At 51.7% G+C, this 14,081-nt stretch overlaps 1 protein-coding gene across 6 annotated transcripts in view; it reads left to right on the forward strand.

Moving 5' to 3' along the window:
* MEGF11 (multiple EGF like domains 11) overlaps positions 1–12,788 on the forward strand; it is a 392,338-nt gene extending 379,550 nt beyond the window's left edge. For 3 of the 6 annotated variants that reach the window (XM_059714540.1, XM_059714538.1, XM_059714539.1), the window contains 3 exons: positions 175–231; positions 9,148–9,354; positions 10,111–12,788. In XM_059714540.1, the coding sequence (XP_059570523.1) occupies positions 175–231; positions 9,148–9,354; positions 10,111–10,271 (425 nt within the window). In that variant the 3' untranslated portion in view covers positions 10,272–12,788. Of the gene's footprint in view, positions 1–117; positions 232–9,147; positions 9,355–10,110 lie in introns of all 6 variants that reach the window. The other 3 variants (XM_059714543.1, XM_059714542.1, XM_059714541.1) reach the window with 3 other exon arrangements.
* Positions 12,789–14,081: the final 1,293 nt, after the last annotated feature.

The raw sequence follows: 14,081 nt of genomic DNA on the forward strand, positions 1-14,081 counted from the left end.
TCAAGTCAATGGGACTCCAGCACATGCTCAAAGCTAAGCTTAGGCTTAAGTACAGTTCTGTATAGGGGCCTTGAGATCAAACCAGGGAAAAGAATATATGCTACACATTAGTCAAAGCAATCCAATTTTACATCAATATTTATTTCTTTTCCATTATATATCATTTTTATGCAGGTGCTTGTGGGATGGATAGACGTCAGAACACATACATAATGGAAAAAAGCTTCAAAGGTATAGTATCAAATGCTTGCAGTCCCCCTAGCAAAGCGTTTGACAGGAGGGGTGGCGTAGGGGAGGCGAGATAGGACCTCTGAGCCCCCAGCAGTGATTCTGCATGGAAAGCAGGGACAGGGAAGCGGCATACAGCTGGACTCTGAGCCCACGCTCTGTAAATTATGGATGCAGGTCTCTGAAAGGCCATAGGCTCATGGCGAGGTGCTGGCACTGGAGCAAGACTAGGAGGCACTAGGATATTCGGATGAGCTGCTCTACCAAGCTGCTGCCCAGCCAGGTAGAAAGCTAAAAGTCCCTGGCACTTTTAGATGCTCTGAATTTCCTAAGCCAACATCCTCCCAGGGCTCGGTGGGAGCAGTCGCTGAGCTCTGCTCAGTACCACTAGCACTTGGCATCCTGCTTTCTAAAGCTCCTTCGGGCACCCTGAGCAGGAACAGGGCCTTTAAAACCACCTGCCTTCTGTTTTACCAGGTACCCTCCCCAGAGAGCATTTCTACCCTAGACAGGGACTAAAAGATGAACCGGGCTCCTCATTCCACCACAGTAGCTTTGATCCGTTGCCGCAACACTGAATAATTAAACACACACTGAATTAGATAGAGCAGCTGTGAAAGGTGAGCACTCAGGGCTCGCAGGGATGCAGCTCAGACGTAAGCCCAGCTGCCTTCTTATGTCAGAGCCTCACAGTCCCTTGGATTAGACAGGATCTGAAGGCACAAACCCAGTGCAGAGTCAGGCCCCAACCCAGCCCTTCAAGTGACTTAGGTACCTACTTCCCATGAAGTTCAGCAGGGCTGAGGCAACTCTGAACAGAACAGGGAGCCCATTTCCATGTAGAAGATGCACATTTCTGTGGTCAGGTCCTCAACTGATGTTGCATTTGCACCAGAATTTGACCCTAGATGTTGACTGGGGAAAGGCTTCCTTAGAGAGCAGATTTGATTCGCCTTTGTTCTGCCATCCAAAGCTGGGCTGCTTGTCCTTACTTAGGTAATTAGTGCCACAAACCCACTAGTTCAGGGGAGTGAGGTCCCAGGACCCCACCGTCTAACTCATCTGAGGAAAGGCGGCCAACCAGCATGAGGGCGCTCCATGTCCATAGCAATGATGGGGTCAGGGAAGCGGAGTAGACCCTGTCTGCACTGGGCACTTACCATGCCCAGGAGCTGGGTCCTCAGGCAGGCTGAGCTCTTCCACGCAGGCTGCCTCCTAAACCAGAAGCAGAGCAGCTGCATCCAGCTGGGGCTTCAGGCAGAATAATTAGCCCCACTGAGTGATGGGGCCAGTGCATCTGCCTCTGTGCCCCTGGAGCATCATTTGAGCACGGCCTCACTGCCTCCTGCCTACAGTCAGCCTACGCAGAGCAGCATGGGGGGTCTGAGCATGGTTAGTTCACGGTAGTGACAGAGCCTCTACCCGCTCTCAGCCCTGCCTCAGTAAGGCTAATATTGCACCCCCATGATGCGTAGATGACACAAACACGGAGAGGAACATTTGGGCTGTTTCATGCTCTTCTTTGCTTCTTGGCGGGAGGGGTTTTCCAGCCACTGACCTCCCATGTCAGCAAAAGCCCTTTGTCTTCTCTTTGCATTAAGCCAACTGTTTTCCATTCAGCACTTGAGGTTTCCACCGTAGAAACATCCAACACAAAAGAGGATTAAAATAGACCCTCATTCTCCAGAAAGTGAAATTAAGGCTAAAGCACCCACAGCATGCCTCTCTGGAGGTACAGCCGCATAGGCCTGACCCGTATATAGATGTAAAAAAAGGGAAAGACACATGGACAATGTGGGCACCGAAAAACAATTCCCTGTTATTACATAATCCATTACTGACTTCAGAGCTGAGCCTCTGGATTTTCCAAGGGGTTTGATCACAGTCAAGGAGTTCAGTCCTAAGTAGAGATGGGCTGGGGGGACAAACCCAAGGTATTTAAGGCCCTGAGGTGATAGATGATTTAGGCTCCTGCAGGTGCTTGTGGGATGGCTGGGCAAGGCAAAGTGTCCCATTAGGGGCCTTGTTAAATCTGTAGGCACAGAAAGTCTTTGGCAGTGTGGCCCACAGGTCGCATCCTGGTCCAGGCTTCTCCAGGGTTCAGCAGTGCCCCTGGGTTCAGCATTTGATCTCCCCCCAAGTCTCCTAGGGTTTGTTTCTCCAACTACCGCTCGCTTGTGTCTTTAATACACACGCGGGGTTTTGTTTTATTTTTCCCTTGTTTAAACCAGTCGTCCCAACTCCATGAGGATGCCACTGCAGCTGCCCCATTCACGGCTGCTCTAAAAACAGCTTTGCGCGAGTTTTCCAGGTGGATTCCACTAAGCACAGCACCGTGGTACCGAGCATTGTCTCTGGGAACGGCTGCAGCGGTTTGCAGACCGCTGCAGAGCCTTTCCCTTCTCTTGTACAGGCCCTTTCTGTGGCTGTAGCCTCTGCTGCTGCTTTGCTGGCCACGGGAGCTAGTGGCAGTGGAAATCCAGAACAGATGCAGGGAGGGGATGTGATGGGATTTTGCAGGAGAACTTTTTTTTTCCAGAGGACAGATGGAACTGGTCGGTTTGACTAGCGAGAGCCCAGTGAGCTTCACAGTTCTCCCCCCTTGCAACAGCAGTGTATGCAGGGTATAATATTGCATCTGTGGTTGCATTTGGGGCATGCAGTCGCTCCTGCTAGGGTAGCCTTGGCCATTTACCACACGTGAAGCTTTGTATCCCGGCACAGACCTCGTGGTGCCTTTTCCCCTAAAATGCTGTCAGTAATTCAATTCATAAATCAGCTATTCAGGCCAAGAAGCTTCCTGCAGGGACCAGCAGTTTAAATGACATGCATCCTGTTAAATATATGCATCCTATCTAGAATCCGAGTGTCCAGTACTATAGGTCACTGATACCGCTTGTGAGCCAGGGAAGCACTTTAGCAGAAAGCGTGTGCAAGAGGCCCGTCGTGTTCGGTTCTGCAGCAAGGTCTCCTCGCAGTCCCCAGGCCACTGAACTCCTGCCCCCAAGAAACAGAACAGATCCTCAGATCTGAGTCACTCAGATCACAGACGCTCCCCGCTCCCGGCCATCTGGGTCCCGCAGCAGGAAGCCTTGGCCTGTATCCACGTTGTCACGTGCATATGCCAAGGTTGATCCCAGGGCAGTTTGACTTGCACTCCAGCCTCAGGTCACAGTAGAAATGCAGGGTGCTCAGTGGGAACAAGCTGCAGCCTACGGTCCATGCCGGCTGCATGGGCACACAGAGGTCAGGAGGGAAACAGAGGATCTCAGTGCAGGCCCCTGGCCTCTGTAGGGCTTCAGGTCTTCAGACTGCCCCATTGCCTGCCGTGGGCTGACTCCAGGTGCACGGGTTGCCTGATTAGGTCTTTGAGGCCCAGTTAATGAACATAAGGTGGGTCAGACCGCAGATCCCTCCAGCCCAGTGTCTGGTCTCTCCCCATGGTACAGAGTAGATACGAAGGGGGTGAGTACTCAAGCAGAATGAGTGGTCTTCTGGTCCCTCTCCTCCGGCTGCGTCCTGCAGTGACCCCCAGTGGGGATCGGGCCGCCGGAGACCTGGAAACGGGGGGGTTTGCTAAATAAGAAGCGGGCTGTCCTTTTCTATGCTCCCTGAGCCCATAGCAACACCAGTCCTGCTCAGAGCCCGTCAGTGCCAGCCTCACCGTTAGAGGCGGCCTGGCAGCACTTGCAGCACAGATGCACAGACCCCCATCAGAGCTGTAGGTGCCTGAAGAGGCGTGGGGGGAACTAGGCAGCCTGTATCACCAACAGCGATGCAGGTTAGCCCAGCTGCAGCAACCATGACCCCCCTGAGGTGCCTTCATGCATGGGGCACCTCCATTTTGGCCCTAGACACTCTCCAACGCATCCTGAAGGGCTCCAGATTGAGCAGCAAGGAGCCAACACCTGCATGAACTCTCCTGCACCCCACAGAGCCGGCCTAGCACCTGCTGAGCTCAGAGCACGGTGCAGCTCAGCGAGCCTGCTGGTGGTGGGCCTGCCTGCGGCATGGGGCCCTGGGAAGAGGGATGCCAACCCACACCTACCTGCTTGGAGAGGCTAGTCGGGGTGAGTGCATCCTTCCCCCCAGCTGAGAGTGCGAGACGCATGGGACCAGGAGGAAGGCAAACACTCCTGGCTCTAGCCGGGAAGATGGGTGCCTTGAGGGCTAGTCTCTGCTGCCAGGGATATTTCTGGATCTTTTTATGCAACGGCTTCGAACAGAAACTGAGCCGGGTGCTCTGTCCTGGGGCCAGTATCGCTGAGCTCTGACTGGAGGGAAGACCACCCTGCTTTGCTGTTTTCCAATTACTGCTCATCAACAGACGAGCTCCAAGCTGCAGATGGGGTTGGGGGGAGTGAGAATCGCACAGTTAGGGGTTTAGTTGGGCCCTTTCCCATCCTCCCAGCCCCTTCCTGCTTTCCTGGCTGCGCTCTGAGCCCTCACTAAAGCCGGTCCTACTTGGACGGCGCTCAGGGCAGGTAGCAGGGTCCGGGGCCAGCTCCCACTGGGATTTGCTCATCCTTGTGGGCCGGGCAGGGGCATGGCCACAGTTTGCATTGCCACCACCTGGGAGTTTCCTATGTCACTGGGCCAGTGGAGCGCTGCCCGTCCCTCAGCATCCTCAGCCTTCCTGCACCTGCAGCGTGCCTTTCTGCTCTCTCTGGTCCAGCGGGAGCTAGACTCGCTTCTCCCTTGCTGGCTTCTTGCTGCTCGCCGAGTCCTGTCTCTGTCTGGCCTCTGCAAGAGTGCCCGACCCCTCGGGAGGCAGGTGTGCAGCGGCTTGTCATGGCGGTGCCGGAGCGTGCTCAGCAAATGCGTGACACAAGGGCAGGGCGGACACACCAGGGAGGCTCTGGCAGCAAAATCACTCTCAGTCTCAGCTGTGGCCAGGCAGCGTGCAGGGCCCTTGGGGGGCAAGGCATTCAAACACTGAGGGTCATCGTCTCCCGAGTGCTAGCCTCCTCCTTCTTTCAAATAAATCATTTGACTATACTTGGCTATAAACTACAGACCTTGTGCTTTCAAGGCCCTAGCTGCAGGTCAGCTGTGCACTTACCAGCTTCCTCCATACAAAGAAAAAATAGTCTAGAGTCCCGAAAATTACAGCCCCTACCCTTGGTGCACAGAACGGGTGTGGGGGTTTCTTTGAGAATTTCGAAGTAACGTGGTTAATGAATTACAAGTTCAAAGCAATGTGTAACAGTAAGGGACTTAGCACTTCGGGTCAGCCTTTCCCCCCCAAGCGAGCTCAGTAACAAAGCAGCATGGACCCATCCCCTTCCCCCACCGTGACCGCGAGCTCGTGCATTGTGCCTCATTGGCGACGGGCTGCCACGGGCATATATATCCCTTTTACCAAGTGTGTGCTGGATCTGTAAGTGATACACCGCTCAGGGCGCAGGGTCTTAGCCGCTACCCAGGCACACGCCTCCCATTAGCGTCAGCAGGACTCAGCCCTTTGGGGTACTGGTTCTCCAGGCCCTACCCCTGCAAACGGCAAACACCCAGAAGGCTCAGAGTGAATGCCGATGGCCTGAGTGACACTTCCCCAGCACGGCCACGCGTGGCTCTGCTGGTCTCCTGGGCGGTCCTCGTGGTTTACAGAGCTTGGCGGAAGCCCTGCTTGTCCCCTTGGCTGCGGCTCCTGCCGCAGCTCTGTTTTGGTTGGGGGGCAGCTCCGAGCTGGGTTAAATCATGTATACTGTGAGGTGGGAACTTAGCGGGGGACACAACCGATGTGCCTGCATTCAAGCAATAGGGCTGTTCAGTGCTCCAGTGCAGACAACTAGCCAGCTTCTAGCTCCTGTCCCCCCCCGCCCAGCCCTGAAGAGCCAGACTTGTTCAGCTTCGGGCCCGCCTGCAAGGAGCTCTGCCTGGGGGACTCTCGGGGAGCTCGCAGCTCCCGGTTACCTGTCCAGCTTGCTTTGAGGTAGATGGTTTCTCTGTTTCTTGCTCAAAGCTGCAGGGCCCTATCCACAACTGCCTCTCCACTAACCCTGCTCCTTCCTCTCCAGCACCTGGTGTTTCAGCAGCACGGATGGGGCTAGGCCAGCCGGCCCCTTTATCTGATTAGAGTTTCTATTTCCACAGAATTTATAGCCGTTTTATTACCCACTATCCAGGAATTCCTCCCAGAGGGCTATTTGCTGAGCGAACAGTCTTTGCGGTGAATATTTACTAGCCACCGGAGGCCGTCCCGCACTGCCTGTGAGCTGGGACCACGTTTGCTAGCACGGCACGTGAGCTTTGTGACGTTCAGTGCAGGCCTTAAAGTGCTGAGCACTGATTTCCTCACCAATACAAACACAGAAAGCACTCAGCCCCTCGCAGAGTCGGCCTCCCAACCCTCCATCGGACAAAATGCCCGTGGAGTCAATGGGAGGTTTGCCCTTGGAAGAGACTGTGGCATGAGGCTTTGTACATATAGCAAAGGGTTTTCCATTTCATACCATCCCTTTTCTTTGCAGGGAGCCATGGGTATTGTCCTGCAGCTTGCTGGGAGGCTCACGGACACAGGGCTGCCTGGCAGGCCTTTATTTTAACTCTGTAAATACAGTGATCAAGTGATAACCCCTGAAGTTGCTGGCTCCGGGGGCCCTCGGTCATCACCCAGCAAAGCAGGTGGAAAGAGTCCCACAGGCTCTTGGGTTAGGTCCTTCAGGACAGAGGGGCACTTTCTGTTTCAGCGCGGGTCACGCGGGCGTTGTGTTTCTCGTGGTCAGCAATTCGCAGCTCCCACAGCAGTAACAGCCTAATCACCTGGTGTGCGAGCAAGGGCAGGCTCGAGCCGCCCCACCCTGCCATGCTGTAGCCACAGGAGAGTCCGAATCCTACCATTGTAAATGTGGCACTGATGTCCCAGGGCCCTGTCGCAGGCACAGCTTGGGCTGGTGTCAGATGAGGGCCTGATGTCCTTAGCTGCATGCCAGGACACCAGCCTGCCACCTGCTTCAGCGTGACAGTTGCTGCTTTTTCTCCGTGTTGGTTATGTGCATAAACTGGGCAGGTGCGGACCCTCTTCAGCCCCGCCGCAAGCTGCTTTGCAAGTGAACTGTGCTCCTGTCGCTACGTACCATTCCTTACTCCTCGGTAACGAGTTGTACTCATGCAAGGAGCAGCCAGCCAGGCTGAGAGCTGTGGCAGGCACAGTAGGAGTTACCAGGCGCCTCCTGGTATGGGCTGCCAGTCCCTTGGGGTAGGGCCGCAGTTCATTTCTTCCAGGTGGCCTTTGCTGTGCCCCAGGCCTCCAGAGCGCAGAAGAAGGCAGATGCTGGTGGGCAACATGCCCTGAATGCATCTGAGCTTCTCCAGAGCCTGAGCTGAGCATTAGCCCCACAACAACACGGGGCCAAGAGCTGGAGAGGCCTCCCGTGACTTGCGTGCCCAGGGCTATTGCACCGAGAACTTCTCCCCCACGCAGGGGCCAGCTGAGGTTGGCTGAGCCACTTGGGCCAGCGGCAGAGCTCAGGAGACCTCCTCCATAATGAGAATCGCCCCACAGTTGCCCACAGACCCCAGGGCAGGGCACACATCAGGCTGGACCACTCGATCCATCTCGCACACATCTGTCTGGGCAAAGGGAAGACTTCCTCCTGGGGGCTTCCCGTAGGAAGGGGAGATGGGGCCCTGCCTTTGGCTTTCCCCAAGAGACTGCTCTGGGAGGAAAGAGGGAGGGGAGAGGGTTTACCCCTTTCTCCCCTCACCGAGGCACTGATCCTGCACGTGCTGGCTGTCCTCCCCGCCTTCAAGGAGGAGGCAGGAGCCCTTTGTCCCTCGGCCCAGTCAGTGCCAGCATTAGCCTAGGAGTCCGCGCTGGCACTGCTCATACATGGCAACTCCTGGCACCACCTCCCAAAGTCGACGTGGTGGTCGTTAAACCGCAGACTGGTGGAAACATTGCAAATCACCCAGTGGCGATGGGGGAAACAGCAGCAACAAGATACTGTTCAGAGGAAAGAAGAGTTTTGTTGGTGGGTTCTTCTCCTTGCTCGCGCTCTGCCTTTCGTAGCAGAGGCCAGGGCCCGTGGGGAATTCACACAGCTTGCAAGGGCACTGCTGCTCCAGGCACGCTTCATCGGTCTCCAGGCTCCGTGTTGAACAGGGGTATTGCGCACCGGCATTACTGACAGGCAGCGGTCACACTCATTCTCCCACGTTGCAGCAGGCGAGGCTGGGGCTGTAATTTGGAGAGGGCCGAAATCTTCACCCCAGGTGCCCAAGGGGGCAGATCCAGTTTGTGCACATAGCTCATGCCACCCCTTTCCCCCCTCTTCACCTTTTGCCCGCATGATGATGTAACATATTCCTTTCCTATGATGCACAATGAGCTGTAGGTGTTTCTATGGCATCAGATGAAAGACATAGAAGATGAGCTTCCCCTGCTGCAAAGGCTGAAGAATCACTCTGCAGAGTTTAACATCAGACAGGAATATGAGGATGAAACCAGGCCTGCCCGTGCTGGAAAGCCCCTGAAAATAGATCTGTCAGGGAACCCGCTAGCCACCTCGATGTGGTGTTAGGCCTGCTGCAGCCCTCCTGCTCGCCCCCCCTAAAATACACGTTTGATGGCAGCTGAAGCACCTGGAAAACTAAGCCAAGGGGCTTGTCTAGCAGAACAAGTGCAAGCTCAGAGCAAACCCGGGGACTTGTAAGGAAAGGCTGGCATTAATCCTACCTGAGGAAGGTTGCCACCCAAAATTAAATACTGTAACCAATGACTTAGTCCCTTTCACAGATAAAGCCTTAGTCCCGAGCAGGCTTTTTCTGGTAAATGCTGGGTGCCGAATTGCGGATTGTTTGCAAATAGGTTTCTATGCTGGATGCTAACAGGATTAAAGTTCCTCTGTCCCTTGTCTGCACCGCCGCTGCTGCGCGTGACCCTTGTAAGCAACCACCTGTGTTCTTGTCTTACAGACTATATGAAGGAATCCGTGTGTAGTTCTAGCACGTGTTCCCTGAACAGCAGCGAAAACCCCTATGCCACCATTAAGGATCCACCCATCTTAACATGCAAACACTCCGAGAGTAGTTATGTCGAAATGAAATCACCCGTCCACCGGGAGTCTCCATATTCAGACATGCCAACCTCATCAACGGCTAATAAAAATATATATGAAGTTGGTAAGTGTCTCAGCCAGGGGAGGCAGCACTTGAAGAGAAGCCAGAACTAGCTTTGCAAGGATCAGCTGCGCTGGTCGGCGGCCGTCCTGCGGTTTATGCTGTCAGGTGGCCACGGCTGGCAAAAGCAATCCAGACGTAGCAGACCTCATACCGCGTGGGCTAGGGACTGGCCCGGTGAGCCTGGTGGTTTGCTGTCTTGGGGCTGAGGGGACGTCTACACAGCAGTCCCAGAGAAGCAGTCCATGAGCTAGTTTTAGCATAGGCGGGTTGAGTACCCAAACGAGCCCGTTACCAGCAGCCCAGAGCCACGCAGGCTAATTCACCTTGCTGCTTCCCATCCCTCATGCAGCTCAGGCCAGGCATTAACAGAAACAAGGTACTGAGGGCCTCCTGTGCTAGACGTGGGCAGAAGACATGACTAGCTGGACTGTCCCAGGGCAGAGAGATTTCATCTCAGCCCACGGGTTCCCACACTCCTGTTTGCAGCTTTTGAGTTTCAAATCCCAGGCTCTGGGAACCAGCCTTCCTCCCATTATCTCGCACAGTCCTACTCTCCCGGTAACTGGCTTTACACAACACGCTGCCGTGTCCTTTTGTACCTTGCCTGGGACCGGCCGACGGCCAGTGCGATCTCATGTGTTTACTATAAAACTCTTAGCTGATAAATCTGTAAGTTTTTGACCTCACCTGTGCACATAACTGCTCAGAACCAGCAGCCTGGTCGCTCCTGTAACCCGGTTCTCATTGTGTCCTCAGAGCCCACAGTCAGCGTGGTTCAAGACGCACGTGGCCGTACTGCTAGTTACATCCAGAACCCGTACGACCTGCCACGTAACAGCCACATTCCTAGTCACTACGACCTCCTTCCCGTAAGACACAGCCCTACACACGGGACACCTTGGGACAAGCAGTCCTAAAGAGATAAGCGTCGCTGTCGCAACGTGCTGCAAACGTTGGCGCCGAGACAGACAAGACGACAATCCTTTTTTGTTCCACGGTTGCTGACGGGACTTGAACTAGCATTTCACAAGGAACCTAACCTGAGCAGAACATCCGTTTGGGCCAACTACTGCTGCATGATATTATTTAAACAGACATTTTTCTACGGATCACAGACAACTGAAGAGCCTCCCTCCACCTATGACTGGAATCATCAACCAAGGAAGCTGTTTACATAGCCCAGTCAAAAACTCTACATTCGCTGCATTTTTAACTTGATTTTGCTGTAAGATAAAACAAAATCATGAGCTGTAAAGTACTTAAACCTTCAGCTGTACATTTTGGCCACCTCCATAGAGACCTTTACTGTTAGAAGCAAGATGTCTAGAAAGATGCTGGAATATATATTTTACATATTCTCCCTGGAAAAGGACACACTCTCAAAGATGCTAGGAAAGAATGTGGATTAAATCAGCTGGACTAGTTTTTGAACCTTGGTTAATGCCATCACCATAGTCATTCCACATACGAGATGCTTTTATTCTGGGGAATAACTTCTGTAATATAGTCCTGTTTGTACTGGCTGCGAAGATAGCTTAGTAGAGAATTATTATGTATAGACAGCCTGTGGTTACTCTCAGTGCCTCATGCACATTTTTTTCTTTTAAGGATGCGACATCTTCACAGATATCCAGTGGTCTGTAACGATGGAGTCCATTTACAGTGAGTCTCGTGTCCAACGTATGCATTCTGGCACCGTACAATCCTTTGATGGGTCTTAGTTTCCCCTGTACGGCCACTATTTTATTAGATATGTTGGACCAGATTATAAAACAGGTGCAAAACGGCATATCTTTCCATTGATTTCACTGGAGCTACGCAGGTTCTCAGCAGCTGAGGATCTAAGATATTGTCCACATTTCAAAAAAATCTGAGATTTTTTTTTTGTCTACGCCCATGACAGTATAAAGCTACAAGGGGTTTGCTAAATCATCTTTACAAAACCATTCCATCAGGGCTAAATTAATTGCATGCCATTTAGACTACAGAACCGTAAACTTTTTAATCTGCATCAACATGTAGGGCAACCTCCAGTGATTCTATCTGAAACGTCATTACACTGAGCTGTAACTAGATTTCCTTCTTAAACAGCTGTTTGTGGAATAATTAACACATGGTTAGCCTGTGGTATGGCTTTGGAAGAAGCCTCCCTGACCATCTTTTGTAACCCTTAATCGACATAGAGATTAGAATACTTGCTGTTAAGCAGTTCCTTGTAGATCTTGAGCATGAAGTAGTATTGATTCTAAATATGTAACTTTATTAGGCAAATGCAGGAGTAGCAAGTTGATTGCTTCTTAAATATAAAAAAGTCTGTTGTGCATTCGCTAGTCTGATGGAAACGCAAGAGAAATAAAATGCACTGGGACTGGTTTGTCAAGGCAGGAAACGATGGCCTACAAGACTAGGAGGAAGGTCCAGAGCCGGGGTTTGAATCTGGCTCTGGCAAGGAGTCATTGCCATTTGATGACCAGCTTATGTGAAATAAAGCAGTGGTGGCCACTGTCTAGTTCCTGCTAACAGGGGTTTATCGTCCCATCAGCCGGTACCCTGGGACGCGCTCGCCAGCAGGCCAGCAACTGGATGCACTGTGGAGACTCCCCCTTCCTCGCTGGGGTTGAGGCATATGGGCAGGGTGAGCAACTCTGCACTGACACAGCCTATGCTATGTTTCTGTGACTGCTAGTTGGTTCAATCAAACACCACGCATCGAATTTACTTGCGACAGGGCGGGGAGAAGCACTGGTGAGACTGCATGAAAGATTGGAAGCTTTCCTGGGTGGAGGCAGGTACAAGTTCCAGACCCCTTTGTGCAATTCGACAACTTCTGCAGTTCAGGCAATGAACTCCAGAGATCTTCCCCCATGAAGTGAGAGAGAAGCAGGTTTTCATGTTGCAGGACAATGCATCACTATTTACATGAATGCTGCATGCATGCATGGGGGCAACTGATTGATCAGCAATAGTTAATTTTACTTTCCAGAGAAGCCTTATTCGAGATGCAACAATTATTTTGTAGGACCAGGTAGGGATATATTTTACTTACACATAGAGAAAGACTTACCTCAGAAATAACAATGAAAGGCAGTTCAATTAAAGGCAGGCTTGCTAGAGACCTATCGTCGATCTAGCACTAGCACAAGCAGTCTCCATTGCAAGCCTAAGCAACGTATGTGTTTGCATTTCTGTTCAGTTTGAGACGAGACTCTGGAGAGCAGAAAGATGCTCGACTTTCAAAAGCTGGATTTTCAAACCAAATGACGTGATGTGCATAGAGCTTAACCAGGAGAAAATAAAGCAAATCCATTCTTGTATATTAGCATTAGTTTAGACACCAAAATGGCAATACTTTTTTAAAGCAAGACAGATTTGTAATATATTTGTTCACTGTGCTAAGGAACCACCTTGTACAAAATAAACTGAATTTCTCTCAACGTGCATTTCTCAAACGTGCTCATTCGCAGCCTAAAACCTCACAGACAAACAGCACCGTGCCACAGGACAGGTTAGCAAAGCGTTTGTGCATGCCCAGCTCCCCCCGGACACACGCTGCTAGTATCTGAAAAGCAAAAGTGGACTCCGATGTTTCTGAGAAGGAGCGAGTGAGAAACAGATGAAGTCATTCAGAGAGCAATCCCGGAGCTGACGGTAAGTGACAGGGTAAGTACCTCCTCCTCATTTTTCCAGGCAATTCTTACTCACCTATGATCATTAAACATGTACAAAAACCCTGAAGCATTATACCAGAACAACACCCCCCCTCCCCTCCGCAAGCTCACATTCACCTGTAAGAACAGGAGAGCAAGGGGCATTTTGTAAAAAAGTGGCCATACAAGCACCGGCCCCCGTAGGTTTCCATGTCGAGGGCACTGCAACCCCGCACACATTGTGCAGGCACACAGCTGTACCCGAGCGGAGCACCACTGATTTTGGCAAGTCCACCCTGCAGAATCAGGGCCTCAGTGATCATCCTATTATAGTCAGCACTAGCAAGAACATTGCTGGTGCAGCTAGCTAGCTGGCAGATTTTTGATACACTCCTGGGAAACCTAATCAATAAATTATAAATTATAAGCACAGTGTTACAGCACCAGCAGTGACAGAATTAATATCTCCATGCAATGAACTGCTCTGTTTTGATGCTTTTTCAATATTTGTACTTCTGTCTGGAAAGCTTGTTAACCAAAGCCTGGCATGTAATCCTCTTATTTGAGGCATCACACTCAATAAGCCATTTAACTCTGGAAGTACATCAGGTTTTGAGAGAGATGGACTTGAAATAAGTCCTTCTAGCTTAATAAAACATAAAAAAAAAAAAAAGAACAAATGTTGTGCCCGTCCAGCATGAGAATCAAGAGCTTTACCACAAGTGAAGGCAGAAACTAATGATGCTTGCTAAACAGTTTTTGTATTGGTAAGGTTTGGGCTTTCAAAATAATAGGCAAGTGAGAGGGAAGGATTTGGGCAGGTGCAGCCAATTTTGTGATTCAGCGCACAACGGGGAGGGTCTAGCAGAGCTCATTCAGATACTTGAGTTACGTACTGGCAGGGAAAGTAAGAGTTGCCTTGCTGTGGAATTGCACTTTCAAGTGACTAATCCAGGACTGAAGCAACATCCTGCTACGATACTGCTCATGCCCGGCTGAGAAGGAAGACCCCTACTGAATCACTGAGAGCACTTGAGAGGCATCTGCAGTCTTTGGAAGCTTACTCAGAAGCACTAGTTA

The sequence above is a fragment of the Alligator mississippiensis genome, chromosome 11 (genome assembly GCF_030867095.1).
Source record: "Alligator mississippiensis isolate rAllMis1 chromosome 11, rAllMis1, whole genome shotgun sequence".
NCBI classification, from domain to species: Eukaryota; Metazoa; Chordata; order Crocodylia; family Alligatoridae; genus Alligator; species Alligator mississippiensis.